A 13,594-nucleotide genomic window follows, 5' to 3' on the forward strand; every position below is an offset into this window, starting at 1 on the left:
AGGAAATGAATTAGAGAAACAAGCACAAAACATCCACTTCAGCTATTTAAGACAATGCAATGGGCAGAAAGCAAAAATGAGCAGCGCACACATTATTTTAAAAAAAGATTTAAATTAAAAACTCTGATTTTCATCCACCCGGATTAAAAGTGGCAGGGTGCTTATGGAGGCCAGTTGAAGGAACACTCCATCAGCCTGTGTGGAGGACCCCTGCCGCTTGCAGGAAACCTTTAAACACCCCGAATGGGTAGAAGCGTGGCTTCACGGTGCCCCCAGAGATGATGTCCCCAGCCTCATCCACCCCCAGAGGCTGGAAATGGGCAACAGGGGCTGGATCACTTGATGATTCCCTGTTCTGTTCATTCCCTCTGGGGCACCTGGCATTGGCCACTGTCAGAAGACAGGACACTGGGCTAGATGGACCTTTGGCCTGGCCCAGTCTGGCCGTTCTGATATGCCTCCTCCCCTCCACTATCCCGCAGGGTCAGCACTGCCCAAGTCACCCCGCCATCCCTCGGAGTTGCCCATGGCCAGCTGCTTGACTTGTCAGAGGGGACTGGCTTGGCAAACAGCTATCCCCCCACCCCGTAGCAAACAAACCCACCCCAAATCCTCACCCAATAGCAGGAGGTGACCATGAAGCCAAGAATAAGCCACTGAGTGTAGAGCGCTAACAAGCCTTTAATATGGGAGCTCCCCGTTAAGGCATGGAGAGGCGGGCCAGACTCAGAATCATACACTGCATGTATAAATAAGGACAAAGACTAAAAACGACACCGAATGCCCAGGCTCCGGGGTCAGGCTCACAAAGCCACTTCCCCAACAGTGCCACTCCCAGCACAGCCCAGGCCAGGGGTGCTCTACCTACTACAGCCCCTCTGCCCATAAGTGACAAGTTGGCAGCCAGTGGTTTCTTGCAGCTGGGTTGGCAATGGCCAGAGACACACCATGAGCCCCCTCTGCCCACAGAGTGCACAGGACAGAGCGTGCTGCCAGAGGGGCTCTGATCCCTTGTGTCCTGCACTGAAATCCCCACAGACAAAGTCCCAGTAGAACACATTGTTTCTGTGGAATCCAGAAACCCCACAATGGGGACAGCGAGACGTAGCCCAGTTACCAGCCAGGCCAGGCCGGGATCCATCAGGGGCCTGGACTCTGCCCTCCTTCCCTGGGCAGCTAGGAGATAGGCAGTTCCCGTGCGCAAGGACTGAGGCCAGGAGCAGAAGCTGGACGGAGGCACTAACCGGGCACCTGGCTTGTCCCTCACTGGGTAGAGGGGAGTAGCCAACGACCTGTACCAGAGTAGCACCAGGCTCCAGTGAAGGGGCTACCCTCTGCACAAGGACCATGCTGGTTGTTCAGTGGGTCTCTGGCTCCATGAAGTGTTTGACTGGGGGGTGCAGTCAGGAGGGTTGTGCTTTCCCAGGTTCACCATTCAGGGCAGGTGCACGCACACCTCTCTCCTCACAGGCCCTAGCGCCCCATCAGGCTTTCCAGCATCACTGCTACTCTTTTCTCTGGGGGGGAGCTGCACCTGCCAGCGCCCCACACACACAATGCTGCTTGCTTGGTGCAGTAACCATTAGCTCATCTGCTGCTAGGCTGAGTTATCTGTCCGCCCAACAGCATATTTGGATACAGGCTCTTTACAAAAGGGTTCCTGGTGGGGGTCTGTACAGGGCCCATTTACCCCAGCAGTGCCTGGCAGCAATGCGAGCCCTGGGTCCACGTGCTGGTGGGCCCTGCACTGAACACACAAGCTGTGTCCTTACTCCCTCTCCCCGGCCAGAACACTGGTTGAGAAACACCTTCCTGGGACTGAGCTGTTCCAAACAACATCATGGGGTGGGACACGCAACAACCTCCGCCTAGTGGTGGCAAGGGCAGAGGCAGCCAAGGGGAGGGCTGGGGCAAGCCTGGTCCCCAGAGCAATGGCAAGCAGCCCCAGCTAGCTGAGGCAGAGAAAAGCAGGCTGGACCAGGCCCAGGATAGGGCTCCAGCCCTGGTAGAACTGATCCCAAAGGGCTACCTGGCAAGTGCCCAAACTGTCCAGAGCCCCAAGGCTATACGGCAGCGGTCTCAGGGAGGGGTGGGCCATGGAGTCCCAAACATGAAGGAGCTGATGGAGGAGAGCATGCTGGAACCCCAGTATTCAAGGATTAGAAATGAGGGCAGGCATGGGCCTCACCCTTCCCCAGGACCTACAAGCCCCCCCACTTCGGTACCACACCCAACCACAGCAAGAGAGTGGGGGGTTTGTGAGCCATGCAGAATACAGGGCTGATGCTGTTCAGCGGGGAAGGACAAAGACAAACCTCTCCTGGCTAGGATACGAGGCTAAGCGCAAACACAGCGTGTCCTTGAGCCAGGCTGCTCCTCTCCGTGTGCCAGCCAGCCAGCCCTGTGCGCGGCACCGCTTCGGGGACATCTGAAGAGGAGCTAAAAACCCACTTTTCCTAGTAGCTGCCTGTGAACATGAAGCAGCTTTGAACCTTTATTCATAAAGTGACTCACTGCTCCATTGGGGGGCAGGGGGTAATTTTAGATTAACACACAACTCCAGCACCTCCAATTGACTCCGTTGGCAGGTTTAGGAATCCAAAGAGAGGACTGGGGGTCTGGCCATAACCACTTCTGCCACTGTGCGTGATGTCCTGGGCAGCACCAGGAACAGAACCCTGGACAGTCCCCCACTCGCCCACTGGGCCACGGTGCTTCTCTGACCCTGGACAAACAGGGGTTAGGGACCTGCACGCACAGCTCTGCCCCTTGCCTAGAGCTGGGCCCACATCCCTGCTCGGGTCTGTTCGCCCCTGATGTCACCACTCCTCAGACATGGAGAATCTGTCACGGGTGGAGCCCTGCCCCTGCTGGCTCTTGAGATTAGGAGACAATTCTAATTGGATTTCAGTGATGATCTGCTCCATCTAGGAGGGCTGAGAAGTGTTTAGCTGGCTCCCCCACTGAGTAAATCTTTACTTCCCAGTGGTGAGCTTGTGTATCTCCGTATAACACAGTGCTCGCAAACAGACATGTGGCCGAGTTATCGGCTTAGCAGAGCACTTCAGCTTAATGAGCCAGACAGCTGCCAGTGACCAGCGGGGCTTATTCTGCATCTAAGTGATTTCATCCCAATTCTGCAGCTCTGAGCCAGATCCAGTCTCCTCCCGCGCCTCAGGGGACAGCTTGCTAACTGACTGTTCAGGCAGTCTGAAGTCCCTGCCAGTCTTAAAGATGTATGTGATCAGCATTTGGTTATGATACACAGCCTGCAGGCCAGTCTTCGGTACCACTGCCAGAGGGAGGTATGTATCCCAGGGCACTGGGCCTGGCAAACCCACCTCCAGCCATCACTTGGAAAGCCGCTGCCAGCTTCCAGCACCCATCAAGCAACACCCTCGCCCCTGCACAGCTCCCATGTGGACTCATAGACTCATAGGTCAGAAGGGACCAATATGATCATCTAGTCTGACCTCCTGCACAAGGCAGGCCACAAAACCCTGCCCATACACATTTATAACAACCCCGAACCCATGACTGAGTTATTGAAATCCTCAAAATTGAGATTTGAAGACCTCAAGCTGCAGGGAATCCACCAGCAAGCGACCCATGCCCCACGCTGCAGAGGAAGGCGAAAAACCTGGCTGCCATGGCCACCTGCTTCTGAGGTCACATCGCCATGTTAGCCCCAGACAACCTGTCTACCCCCTCACACCCCCTTTCACATCCAAGAGCTTCTGCCTAGCTCAGCACCCACTCGATAGAGACTGTGAAAGGCCATTAGCTGTCCCCTACTTGTCCTCCAGAGACCTCGACCATGGAAACAACCGGGAGGTGACAAGCATGGTGCTGCGGCACTGCTGAATGAATCAGGCAGCCGGCGGCTGATTAGAAAGGAGACAGACCTTCCAATGCCTCAAGTCTTGGCAATCAGCCATGATGGGAGAGGACGCACAGCAAAGGGAGGTGACAGGCACATGGAAACACAATCCACTCCAGACGCAGTGAAACCTGCCTTCCAGCACCTCCCCGGCATGAGACACGGCCCTTGCTTAAACAAGCACATAAAGTATCCTCAAGGTTCGCTCTATAATTACGTCTGACCTTTAGTTAGAGACCACGCAGTCTGTTCACGGGGCTGGTTTCACTGTGTGCTTTCTACAGACTATCCTGTAAGTAGCAGGGACTGCAGCTAAGGGGCTCTGTTAACATCAAGATGATGAGAGTTTATTCTGGAATCTGCTTCTTCGCCATTTGACATGAAGATGTCACCTTCCAATTCCCCTTCTCCTACTCCCATAGTTGCACAGGGGCTGACATGGCCAAGCCAGCATGCAGCCTGTCAGGAAGGCAGAAATGAGCCCTGGGGCTGGAGATTTGTGATACTGCAGCCATCCTCCCCACTCATCAATACCCGCATGGAGAGAGCACTGCACAAGAGCTAGTAAGACAGAGTTAGCTGCTGGGAAGCGGCTGACCGTTCTCGTTGTTGATGGAGGCACAGGGTAAAAACAAGACAAATGTGTTAAAAGCTCAGAGAGAGAGAACCCGGAGCACTGAACAAAACCAGTGAATACAAAGTTCCTGCCTTCTTCCAACAGGCTCTCTGGCCCTTCCTCAGACCCAGGGTCAGACACCCTGCAGGTGCTTGGTTAGATAGTGGTTTGCCCATATTAACATGTGGAAGTCAGAGTCCTCACTATGCTCGCAGCAGGCCTCGTTGCAAGCCAAGCCCCAGTGAGCTGGGTTAGAGGGATCGCCGGAGGCTGCGGCACTCAGTCCTCTCACAGCTTGAGATGCAGCAGGCATTATTCACAGCTTACAAGTCCAGACGTCTGCCGCACACACAGGCTGGTGCCTGGTTGCTCAGATGGTTGGCTCCTTGGTGAAAGGCGCAAGGGCCTGGCAATGTTTAAGGGAGTCCTAGGCCAGAGGAATTACAGTGGTTAATACGCCCGAAACGCTGAGTATAACTGAGCGTGAAGGGGTCGTGTTTCTCTCCCCACAAGCCCAGGTCTCGGGCCAGCCCCAGGAGTGAGTCTCTCAGCTATTCAGGGTCTCCTGAAAGCTGGCACACTGTATGAACAATCCCCAGGGTCAGTAACTGGTCATCCTCCTTTCTCCTCCTCTAGAACCCGCCAAGCCAGCACCCATCTCCTAGCAGGCCCCATCTCTACCACCACCATGCTGCTGCTGCATGTCACTCTGTGCCTCCCTCTTACACCTGCTGCCAGCCCAGCAAGTTTCAGACAGTGTGTGCTTTCTGACAGCACTGTCCTGGGAAGCGCCTGACTGGGGCTGACATTCAGCACTGGGAGCTGGGATGAACTTCCTTCGCAGGGGGCTTTGAACCAGGGCCAAGAGCAGGCCCCGACTTTAACCAGCACATTCCAAAGCACCACAGCAGCTGCACCTAGTCAATGTGTTCAATCCTCCCCACTCATTCTGGGTGACAGTGTTTGGAAGCCCAGCATGAGACAGTCCCGCCCTGACTTCCAAAGGGGCCAAGCACACACAGCAGACTGCAGCAACCGTCATCTTTAATACAGAGAGAAAGACTCAGGGCACTGCAGCTCCCAGTATGCAATGATCCAGGCCACTTAACTGGAGATGGAGTATTGCATGCTGGGATCTGTCATCCTGCAGGCCTCATGCCCATAGTCAAGATAAAGGCAGGCACAGACTTGCAATGGGCTGCAGGGGTTTACACGTACTGGAATGGTGTGGAGGACAACATGTGTTTATGGTACCTGGTGTGTGCAGAATTTCTCACCTCTTTCCTGCCCTCAGACAATTTCAGCTTTGCTCGGGTGCCATGACTTGCTGAAGATTCAGGCAGTCTCTGTAACTGGACAGGGTTTAAATAATGAGACAGAGGCTGAAGGGTCAGAGGAAGCAGCGACAGGCTGGGGGAGGAACTGACACTCCAAGATCTTCCATGCAAGCAGACCATGCTAAGTACATGGTAGGTCTCTTACTCAAGTCAAAATTAACCCCGACATGGTGTTACGGCACAAAGGACAACCATCTCCTATACAGGGAGCGGATGCCTTTGCCTTTAGCTGCTGGTTAGTCTAGATTAACCCACCAAACTGACCTGGGCCTGGCACTGACGGAGTGAGAAGAAAGATGCAGGGCTGGTCTGGAGGCCAATATGAAAATAATCTGAATTCAAATTGGAACGGTGCAGAGAAGGGCTCCTAGGATGATCAGGGGAACAGAAAGCGAGCTTCCGAGAGGAGCCTGGAAGATGGTGGCTTGTTCAGCCTAGCACAGTGCAGGCTGAGAGGGGATCAGTTGCTCTCCATAAATACCCTGGGACGCAGAAGAGCTGCTGCAGCTAAAGGACACTGCTGGCACCAGAACAAATGGAGCTATGGCTGGAAATGAGAAGCTGGTTTCTAACCCTCACAGGGAAGCCGTCTGGAGCAGCCTCCCAGTAGGAGCAGCGGAGCAAACAACCTACTAGTTTGAAGATGCAGCTTAATAAGTCAATGATGGGGACAGTCTGTCAGGGCTTCCCTGCAATACCAGGGACTGGACTCCACGGCCAGGAGGTCCTGTGCTCCTGACATGAATCTTCAGAGAGCGCCATGGCAAAGATCCAGGGGAAGTAGGAGAAGCAGCTTTAGGAGGAGTGAGAAAGTGAGGCTGATATAATGGGATAAACCGGAGGGCAGAGAAGCCATGAGAGAACTTCCACAGCACGACTGGAGCCAGAGGAGCACCGCCCAGGTGAGAACCAGCACTGAACTCCAGGGCTTTCTCCATTCCAAGCCTTAGGGTGCACAAAAAGCTGTCCTCAGAATGGCGTCTTCTGGCCTTGGGTCTGATTGCAGACAGATCATCCACAGGCCCAGACTCCAGCATAGCGCAGCCAACACTCCCTTGGTGAAGCCAAGTCCCATGTACCACCTCCCCTCCAGGAAGCACACGCAGTCCCAGGAACAGCTCTTACCAGGTGGAGGTTCTCTTTGCTGGCTCCCTTCGATTCCGGTGTGGAGTCCCTGCTTTTCCTTTCCGAGATCAGTGGGTTCCCCAGCATCCTCCGCTGAGTTAGAAAGAAGAGAGGGTTGCTGGTAAGTGTGGAGAGAGGCCTTAAGGGGGGAAGGGAGCGCTGGGACAGGATGAGGATTCTGGGTTGAAGTCACAGCCTCACGTGGCCAGCAGTTGGATGTTGGGAAAAGAAGCAAAGGATTCCCCGCAAACAGGACCAACCTGAAATCCAACCCAACAAGATTTGCTCAGAAGGTATGGCAGGGCACCTCCTCCCAGCACTTCCCCCTCTGGCCGTGGCAGGGCCTGGGGTAAAGCAGTCACACTCCAGACATTGTTTCTCTTTGCCCGCTGGGTTTAATCATCAGGATTTTGGAGGTAGGCCTCGGGGCAGGCCCTAGAAGTGCTCCACCACCAAACAAAGAGAAACCAATTTACAAACACAAACCTTCCCCTGCCCCCTCGCTGGGGGGTGTTGTCCTCTTGTAGGCCCCAGGGTATCAGTCCTTCCCCTAAACAGGCATTCAGCTCTCCTCTCCCTCTCTCTCCAGCAGCCCTTGGTTGGACTCAGGTGTCCTGAACTGACCTGAGGTAACCCCTTCTCAACTGGTAGGAAAAAGGGTCTTTATCATTCTAGGGCTAACAGATCTGTCTTCCACCACTCACTTGCAGCCATCAGGTGGCCTTCGTCACAGAAGGATGAAAGACACTCACTTCACTTTGCATGGGCACAAACACTGGGCCTGAGACCAGAATGGGCTCCTTTAGCATGATATCCTGCCTCTGACAGTGGCTGACACAAACTATCCAGAGGAAAGTGTGAAACACCCTCGAGGGAACTGGGGACTTACCCACCATGAGGGAAGTTTCTTTCCCCGGCTGTCAGGTGGTGGCTGCCTCATGCCCTGGTGCAGGATGTTTCTGTCCTCACAGTGACATTATTGTTACCCTTTCTAATGTACCTGCAGACATGCTGATTATCTGGAGAAGCAGCTAATCCCATATCTTACTAGCTATGACAGCCTGGGGCAGCAAGTTCCCCAACTCATTAAGCATGGTGTAGAAAGGTCTTAGCAGTTTTCCATTTAAATTAAAGCTCAGAAAAAAGTCTTAACTATAAGAGCAGTAGACCAATGGCACAGCCTGCCTAGGGAGGTCGTAGAAGCTGCTTCGCTGGAGGTTTTCAAAAGGAGGCTAGATAGCCGTCTCTCTGGGATGGGTTAGACACCACAAATCTTGAATCTCAGCTAAGGGTTAGACTAACTCAGTGTTTCTCAATGACCAGTCCGTGGACCGGCGCCGGTCCCTGAGATCTCCCTGACACAGTTTAAGAAGGCAGGAAGCCAGTCCCTGGTATCAAAAAGGTTGAGAAACACTAAACTAGATGATCCTTGCGGTCCCCTCTAACCCTATGATTTACATGTGTTGGCTCCAATATCATTGCTCTGCCATTATGCAGGGTAACTAGAGCACAGTCTGTTTTCTCTGCACCATTCACTATTTCATATCCCTCTCCTGGCCCCTCCTCCAGCAAACTGTCCCAGGCCTTTCAGTCCCTCCAGAGCTGGTTGTCTGTTCCTGGGCCCCTTCTACGCTGTTCTGGAGCCGAGGTGACCTGTACACACATGCGTACGCCTCGGGGCTGATGCAGAGGTTTGGAATAGTCTCCATTTTGTTCTCTACCCCTTTCCTCAGGCACCTCAACTCTTAGTTTACTCTTCTGACCGCTGCACATGAGCAGGGGGCTTCAGTAAGCCGGACCATCCCAACATGCTGCAAAGAGCCAAGCCTGAGAGAAGATTTGGGAGTTGCCCCGAAGCATAGAAGAGGGCAGCGGGCAGGGCCAGAGAGGGACTTTGGCCAGAGACCCGCAGCAGACAGCACTCTGACGGGGAGCTGCAGTTACCTTGATGAGGCCACTGAAGGAGCGGGAGCGGGTGCGCCTCTGTACCGGGGGTGTTGGTGCATCGGGCCCAGGAGTGAGAGTGCCGGGATGCTTATGGAACTAGAGAGAACACGCAGGGCACTATGTTAGGTGTTAAACCAACAACTCCGCTATCTTCCAGTCACCCCCGCCAGCTACCCAGCTCAGCTCCAGGGCACAGCACCCCAACCCCCACATGTGCTCAGGATCTGTGGGTGGCTTTGTGGGCGAGCCCTGCCTCTGGGAGCCTGCAGCCAGTGGTGTGCTCCCTTGGACTAGCCCCTGCTCCCTGAACATTACCTGCCGGATGAGCTTTTTCTTTTTAGCAGAGTCTGGCATGCTGTGGATGTGGTGGAAGAGCTCCTTCAGCGCCTCCTCCGTGCGCTGCTGCGTCTCCTCCTGGTGAGACGGATCCAGCCTACTCCGCTTCTGAGACTTCAGGGGCTGGAGGTCCTTGGACCCAGCAGATGTCAGCAAATCCAGGTCGTCCTGGGAAAGTTTAGAGGGGCACGCTCATGTTCCCACGTCACTCCCTGCCTAGTGCCAGCCTGCTGCACTCCATAGGGTGGGCACACTGGCAATCCCAGGAGCAACGCGACTCGTTACAAAACCCAAACCAGCCATTGCATCTCAGGGCCCACAGGAAGAGCTGTGCCAGCTCCCATGCAAGACCTGGTCACACCTCATTCCCACTGCTGTGCAGCAACAGTCCGCTAACAAACCCACTGGGGGTGGGGGCAGCAGTGAGAAGGTGACCAGACACCACAGGGCAGCAGCTCCCCCAGCTGACAAGGGCTTGGTGCAGCTCTCCCTCCAGTGCATCACGGGGAAGGGCTGGTTTACTGGAAAGCGAGGGGAGAAATTCTCTTTCTCCATCTAGTGGAGGGTCTGATCTCCAAGCTCCCCTTGCTGTATCAGCTTGTGCAGCCCCCAGACCAAGAACAGCCTGACCACAGCGGCTGATGTGAATGACTCAGGTCGGTTTGAATGCAGCAGCCCAGTACAGAAGTATCTAGTCACGACACATACTGTGCCTGGGGACAGAGAATAGGCCTGGGGGCTGTCATGCTGTCTATGCTCCAGCTCCTGCCTCCAGTGCCATCACCCGGGTGATCCCAAGTCATGGTCCCATGGCAGCTTCCCCTCCCATCTCTGGGCAGAGCCTGTTTCAGTTTTCAGCTTTTCTCACTTGTAAAACCCTCTGCACAGCACCAGAGTGACACACCTTCCTCCCAGCAATGGGCAGCCACTCATCTGCTGTCCTCACCTTTGAAGCATGCACTCGGGACCCCAGGTAGTGCAGCCTGGCACATTCACGAACGTATGCCGGAGCCTGGGCAGGAAGGGAAGGCAGGCAGTGAGCACAGATGAGAGCTGGCATTTCCCAGGGCCCTGAACCACACTGCACACCCTACCAGCCCCTCTGCACTCAAGGAGCCAGTGGCTTCACAAGCGCTTTTCTCTGTCCAATGCAGTGACAGTGATTGTGGTACAATGAGCTTCTGCTGAGACATGCAACCAACCCCAGCGGAACAGATAGAGTACAGCCAGCCCAACATATCCTGAAAAGGGTCTAAGTGCTTTCTCCATTTGCAAACAATTCAGCCGGCCGCGGGACCCCAAGCCGGAGCCTGACTAGGAGAGGAGGAAATGCTCATCTAGAGACAGTGAGACCTTGCAAAGAGAAAATGGGCATGCTGAGAACTGCTTTCCTGAAAACGGAAGCTCCAGGCCCTGGAGACCCATGACTGGCAAGCGTGCTGGATGGCCAAGACGCAGGCTACTCTGCAAATGAACTCTGTCCTCCCCGAGAGGCCCTGGACTGGGGCAGAGAGCCCCTCAGCAATGTCCCACCAACCCACCCTGCACCTGGAGTGTGCAGTGCTGGGCCTCTCCTCTGGTCACAGCCTACCAGCTGAGCCTCAGCCCAGGGAGAGGCTTCGCCATGTGCGTGAATATCTATGAGACCGAGGGCATCCCACCTGCATACAGATTCAAGTCCTATCAGCACTCACCAGGGGAGAGCCCCAGGAGATATTCTCCCATACACAGGGACCCTAAGATCCCCAGAAATGGCCCTTGTGAACATCCTCTATGAAACAAACATGCTTTGGAGCCTGCCAAAGCCAGTGCCTGAACTGGCCTGCAGAGGGTGCTGTCAACCAGCCAAAGGAGGAAGAAGCCAAGTTCAGGCATCGCAGACCTGTGCACTTCACTTCTGCTGGGTCACTGGCGTGGCACTTCTCAGTTTCCCCCTCTCAGGAGAGCACAGGCAGTGTCACCAGCCAGCCGCAGCACCCTGCGAGCCCCTCCAGGAAGGGCACGCAGAAGAGAAAGGGAGAGCAGGGGTACGAGGCCCCCGTGGGGCGCACTGACCTTGAAGAGTTTCTGCGAGTGTTTGATCATGAAGGCCACGCCGTCATTCAGCTTTGTGATATTCTCCTGCAGGTCGTTCGCTGTCACCTGGTGAGGGGATGAAGGCCAAGCACGAGCATTAGAAGGGGAGGAGGCTGGGTGTGCTGCCAGATGCCCTAGGGAAGTTCCTGTCCCTCTGCTCAGGCCTCTATTGCACTGGACACACAGCACGCCCATAGGCAGGCTGCACAGAGCCAAAGCCTGCGCCAGGACAGCCCAAGCTCTCAGCACCTGCACCTCGGAGCAGACGTTTAGCAGCAGGCACAGATGGCCTGCAGAGAAAGGGTTGCGGTGCATCCCCCAGGCCATGTGCATCACTCACAAGGCAATTCTTAGAAACAGCAGGACTTTGGTGACTTTTCAGATGCATTGAAAAAGAGGAAGCAATATACACGTCTGTCACTCCTATGGTAGGCAGCAGCCTCCCCCAACACAGCTCTGCCAAGGCCCCTTAATCTTGACTGTCATCCCCACCCTCTCCCACTCCTGTGTCCCCCACACAGCCTGGCCAGCACCCTCCCATCCTGGCTCACGGCCCCATCTGCTGTTGTAATCCAGAGTCCCACTGTTCTGCCCTGCAGTATAACCCAGCTGCTGCGAAGCATTGCTTACATTTCTGGGCCACAGGATGTGGGGTGCAAACATGAGAGCCAGGTTGTGGGCAGACATCTTGTTCTTGTCCTGTTTCTTGGCCGTTTGGTAGAGCAGGTCCAGCAGCAGCTTGAGCAGGTTGCGATTGGGCGGGGGGAGGATCAGGAAGAGCAGCTGCAGGGCTTCGATCTGCCGCTCCTTATCTGGTGTGCTGCTCTTGTTCCCCTTGTCATCAAACTGCATCAGGCCTGCAAGCCAGGGCGCAGGAGCTGAAGCCCCCTGGAGTCCCTCAGGCCTCCGTAACCAGGAAGCTAGGTCCACACTGGCCAGTTACCCAACCCTCCCCCCCATACATTGTATTTCTCCAGACATGCCTACCCTGGCTCCATCACCCCTGGGAACCTTCCGCCTCCCCCAGGTGGGCCTGGTTAACTCCTGCCCCCAGAGCTGAAACGTACACAAGAAAAACATCCTCAGGGTCATTCACCTTTTGGGTCCCTCCCCTGTCACAAGACCCAGGTCCTGAAAGAGCCGAACATCCCAGTGTGTGGCCAGTTGACATAAGCTGCCCTGGAGGAGGCTCACTCAGCTCCCGTCCCCATCCTTTGTGTCTATCACTGCCCTGTTGCCTACTCACCTGCAATTTTGAGGTGGGCTTGGAAGTGCTTGTGTGTCAGCAGGGGCTCAGGTAATTCACCCAGGAACATCTTCAGCAGAGAGGCCACATCGTTGGAGTGAAAATCCCCCGATTCCAGGTCAATATCGGCCCCGTTGTTCAGGGCATCCTTCAGGATCTGCTGCCTGAGACTGTTCCCTGGCACTCGAAACAAGCCCTCCATTCGCAGATCTGCTTGGCAGGGAGTGGGAGAGAGATCACTCATCGTGAGGAGGGGGCTCCCGACCTTTGACAGAAGGAGCCCTCTCCTAATTTCCCTTCTGGCCACCTGCATGGGATCCCATAGAGAAAACCTTACTCAGCAGGCTATATACAACCCCAAGGCCCCAGCATGTGCCCTACGACTCTGGCAGATGGAATGCTTGCAAAATCAGAGAAGTGAGAGAAGGGCTAGGAGCTGCCACAGGTGACTCTGGGTCACAGCACCAGCACACAATCCAAGCAAAACACTCAGGTTTGGAGCCCTGGGAATGGCAAGCTGGCAAGAGAGCTGAGAGTCACTTACGCTTGTGCAGGTATTCGATGAGCTGCGAGACCTGGGCGATGCCCTCCTCGGTCAGCGGGGAGCCAAACACCACTCCTTTATCTGGGGAACAAAGCGATCCAGTCAGCACACATCGGACAGGAGCAACTCAGGCATGGCACCTCTGGGTGCAGGAGCCACAGAGCTTAGCAGGCATTTTCCTACTGTGAGACCAGGATTTCCAGCAGGAGGTTCTGTTGCTGGGAAATCAGTGACCACAAAAGTTGGGGTAAAGGTCAGAGGAGAACCCTACTGCTCTGACATCACAAGCACCCCAAACCAATACTTTTACCTTGCAATAGCTGTGCTCCAAGGGGCTTTCATCAATTTGCTGTTTATATCAATGCAACTGCAGATTAATTCTCACCAATGTTCTAAATAAACCATTTTACTGAACCCCCAGAAGGAAAGCCATGTCAGGGCAGGGACACTTCAGCCTTACAAGATGTGCTAGCTACAGCCCAGACCC

At 54.9% G+C, this 13,594-nt stretch overlaps 1 protein-coding gene across 1 annotated transcript in view; it reads right to left on the reverse strand.

The window, feature by feature from the left end:
- Positions 1-663: 663 nt before the first annotated feature.
- The window catches only part of ARHGAP19 (Rho GTPase activating protein 19), a 79,176-nt gene continuing 66,245 nt past the window's right edge, over positions 664-13,594 (reverse strand). Inside the window, exons 3-13 of the mRNA XM_032781538.2 lie at positions 13,108-13,188; positions 12,564-12,773; positions 11,948-12,174; positions 11,297-11,383; positions 10,188-10,253; positions 9,221-9,409; positions 8,903-9,001; positions 6,959-7,051; positions 5,774-5,848; positions 3,641-4,923; positions 664-3,432 (exon numbers count right to left, since the gene is read on the reverse strand). Coding sequence (XP_032637429.2) covers positions 4,867-4,923; positions 5,774-5,848; positions 6,959-7,051; positions 8,903-9,001; positions 9,221-9,409; positions 10,188-10,253; positions 11,297-11,383; positions 11,948-12,174; positions 12,564-12,773; positions 13,108-13,188 — 1,184 coding nt within the window. The 3' untranslated portion in view covers positions 664-3,432; positions 3,641-4,866. The remainder of the gene's footprint in view (positions 3,433-3,640; positions 4,924-5,773; positions 5,849-6,958; positions 7,052-8,902; positions 9,002-9,220; positions 9,410-10,187; positions 10,254-11,296; positions 11,384-11,947; positions 12,175-12,563; positions 12,774-13,107; positions 13,189-13,594) is intronic.

This window comes from Chelonoidis abingdonii, chromosome 16 (assembly GCF_003597395.2).
Source record: "Chelonoidis abingdonii isolate Lonesome George chromosome 16, CheloAbing_2.0, whole genome shotgun sequence".
Taxonomy (NCBI): Eukaryota; Metazoa; Chordata; order Testudines; family Testudinidae; genus Chelonoidis; species Chelonoidis abingdonii.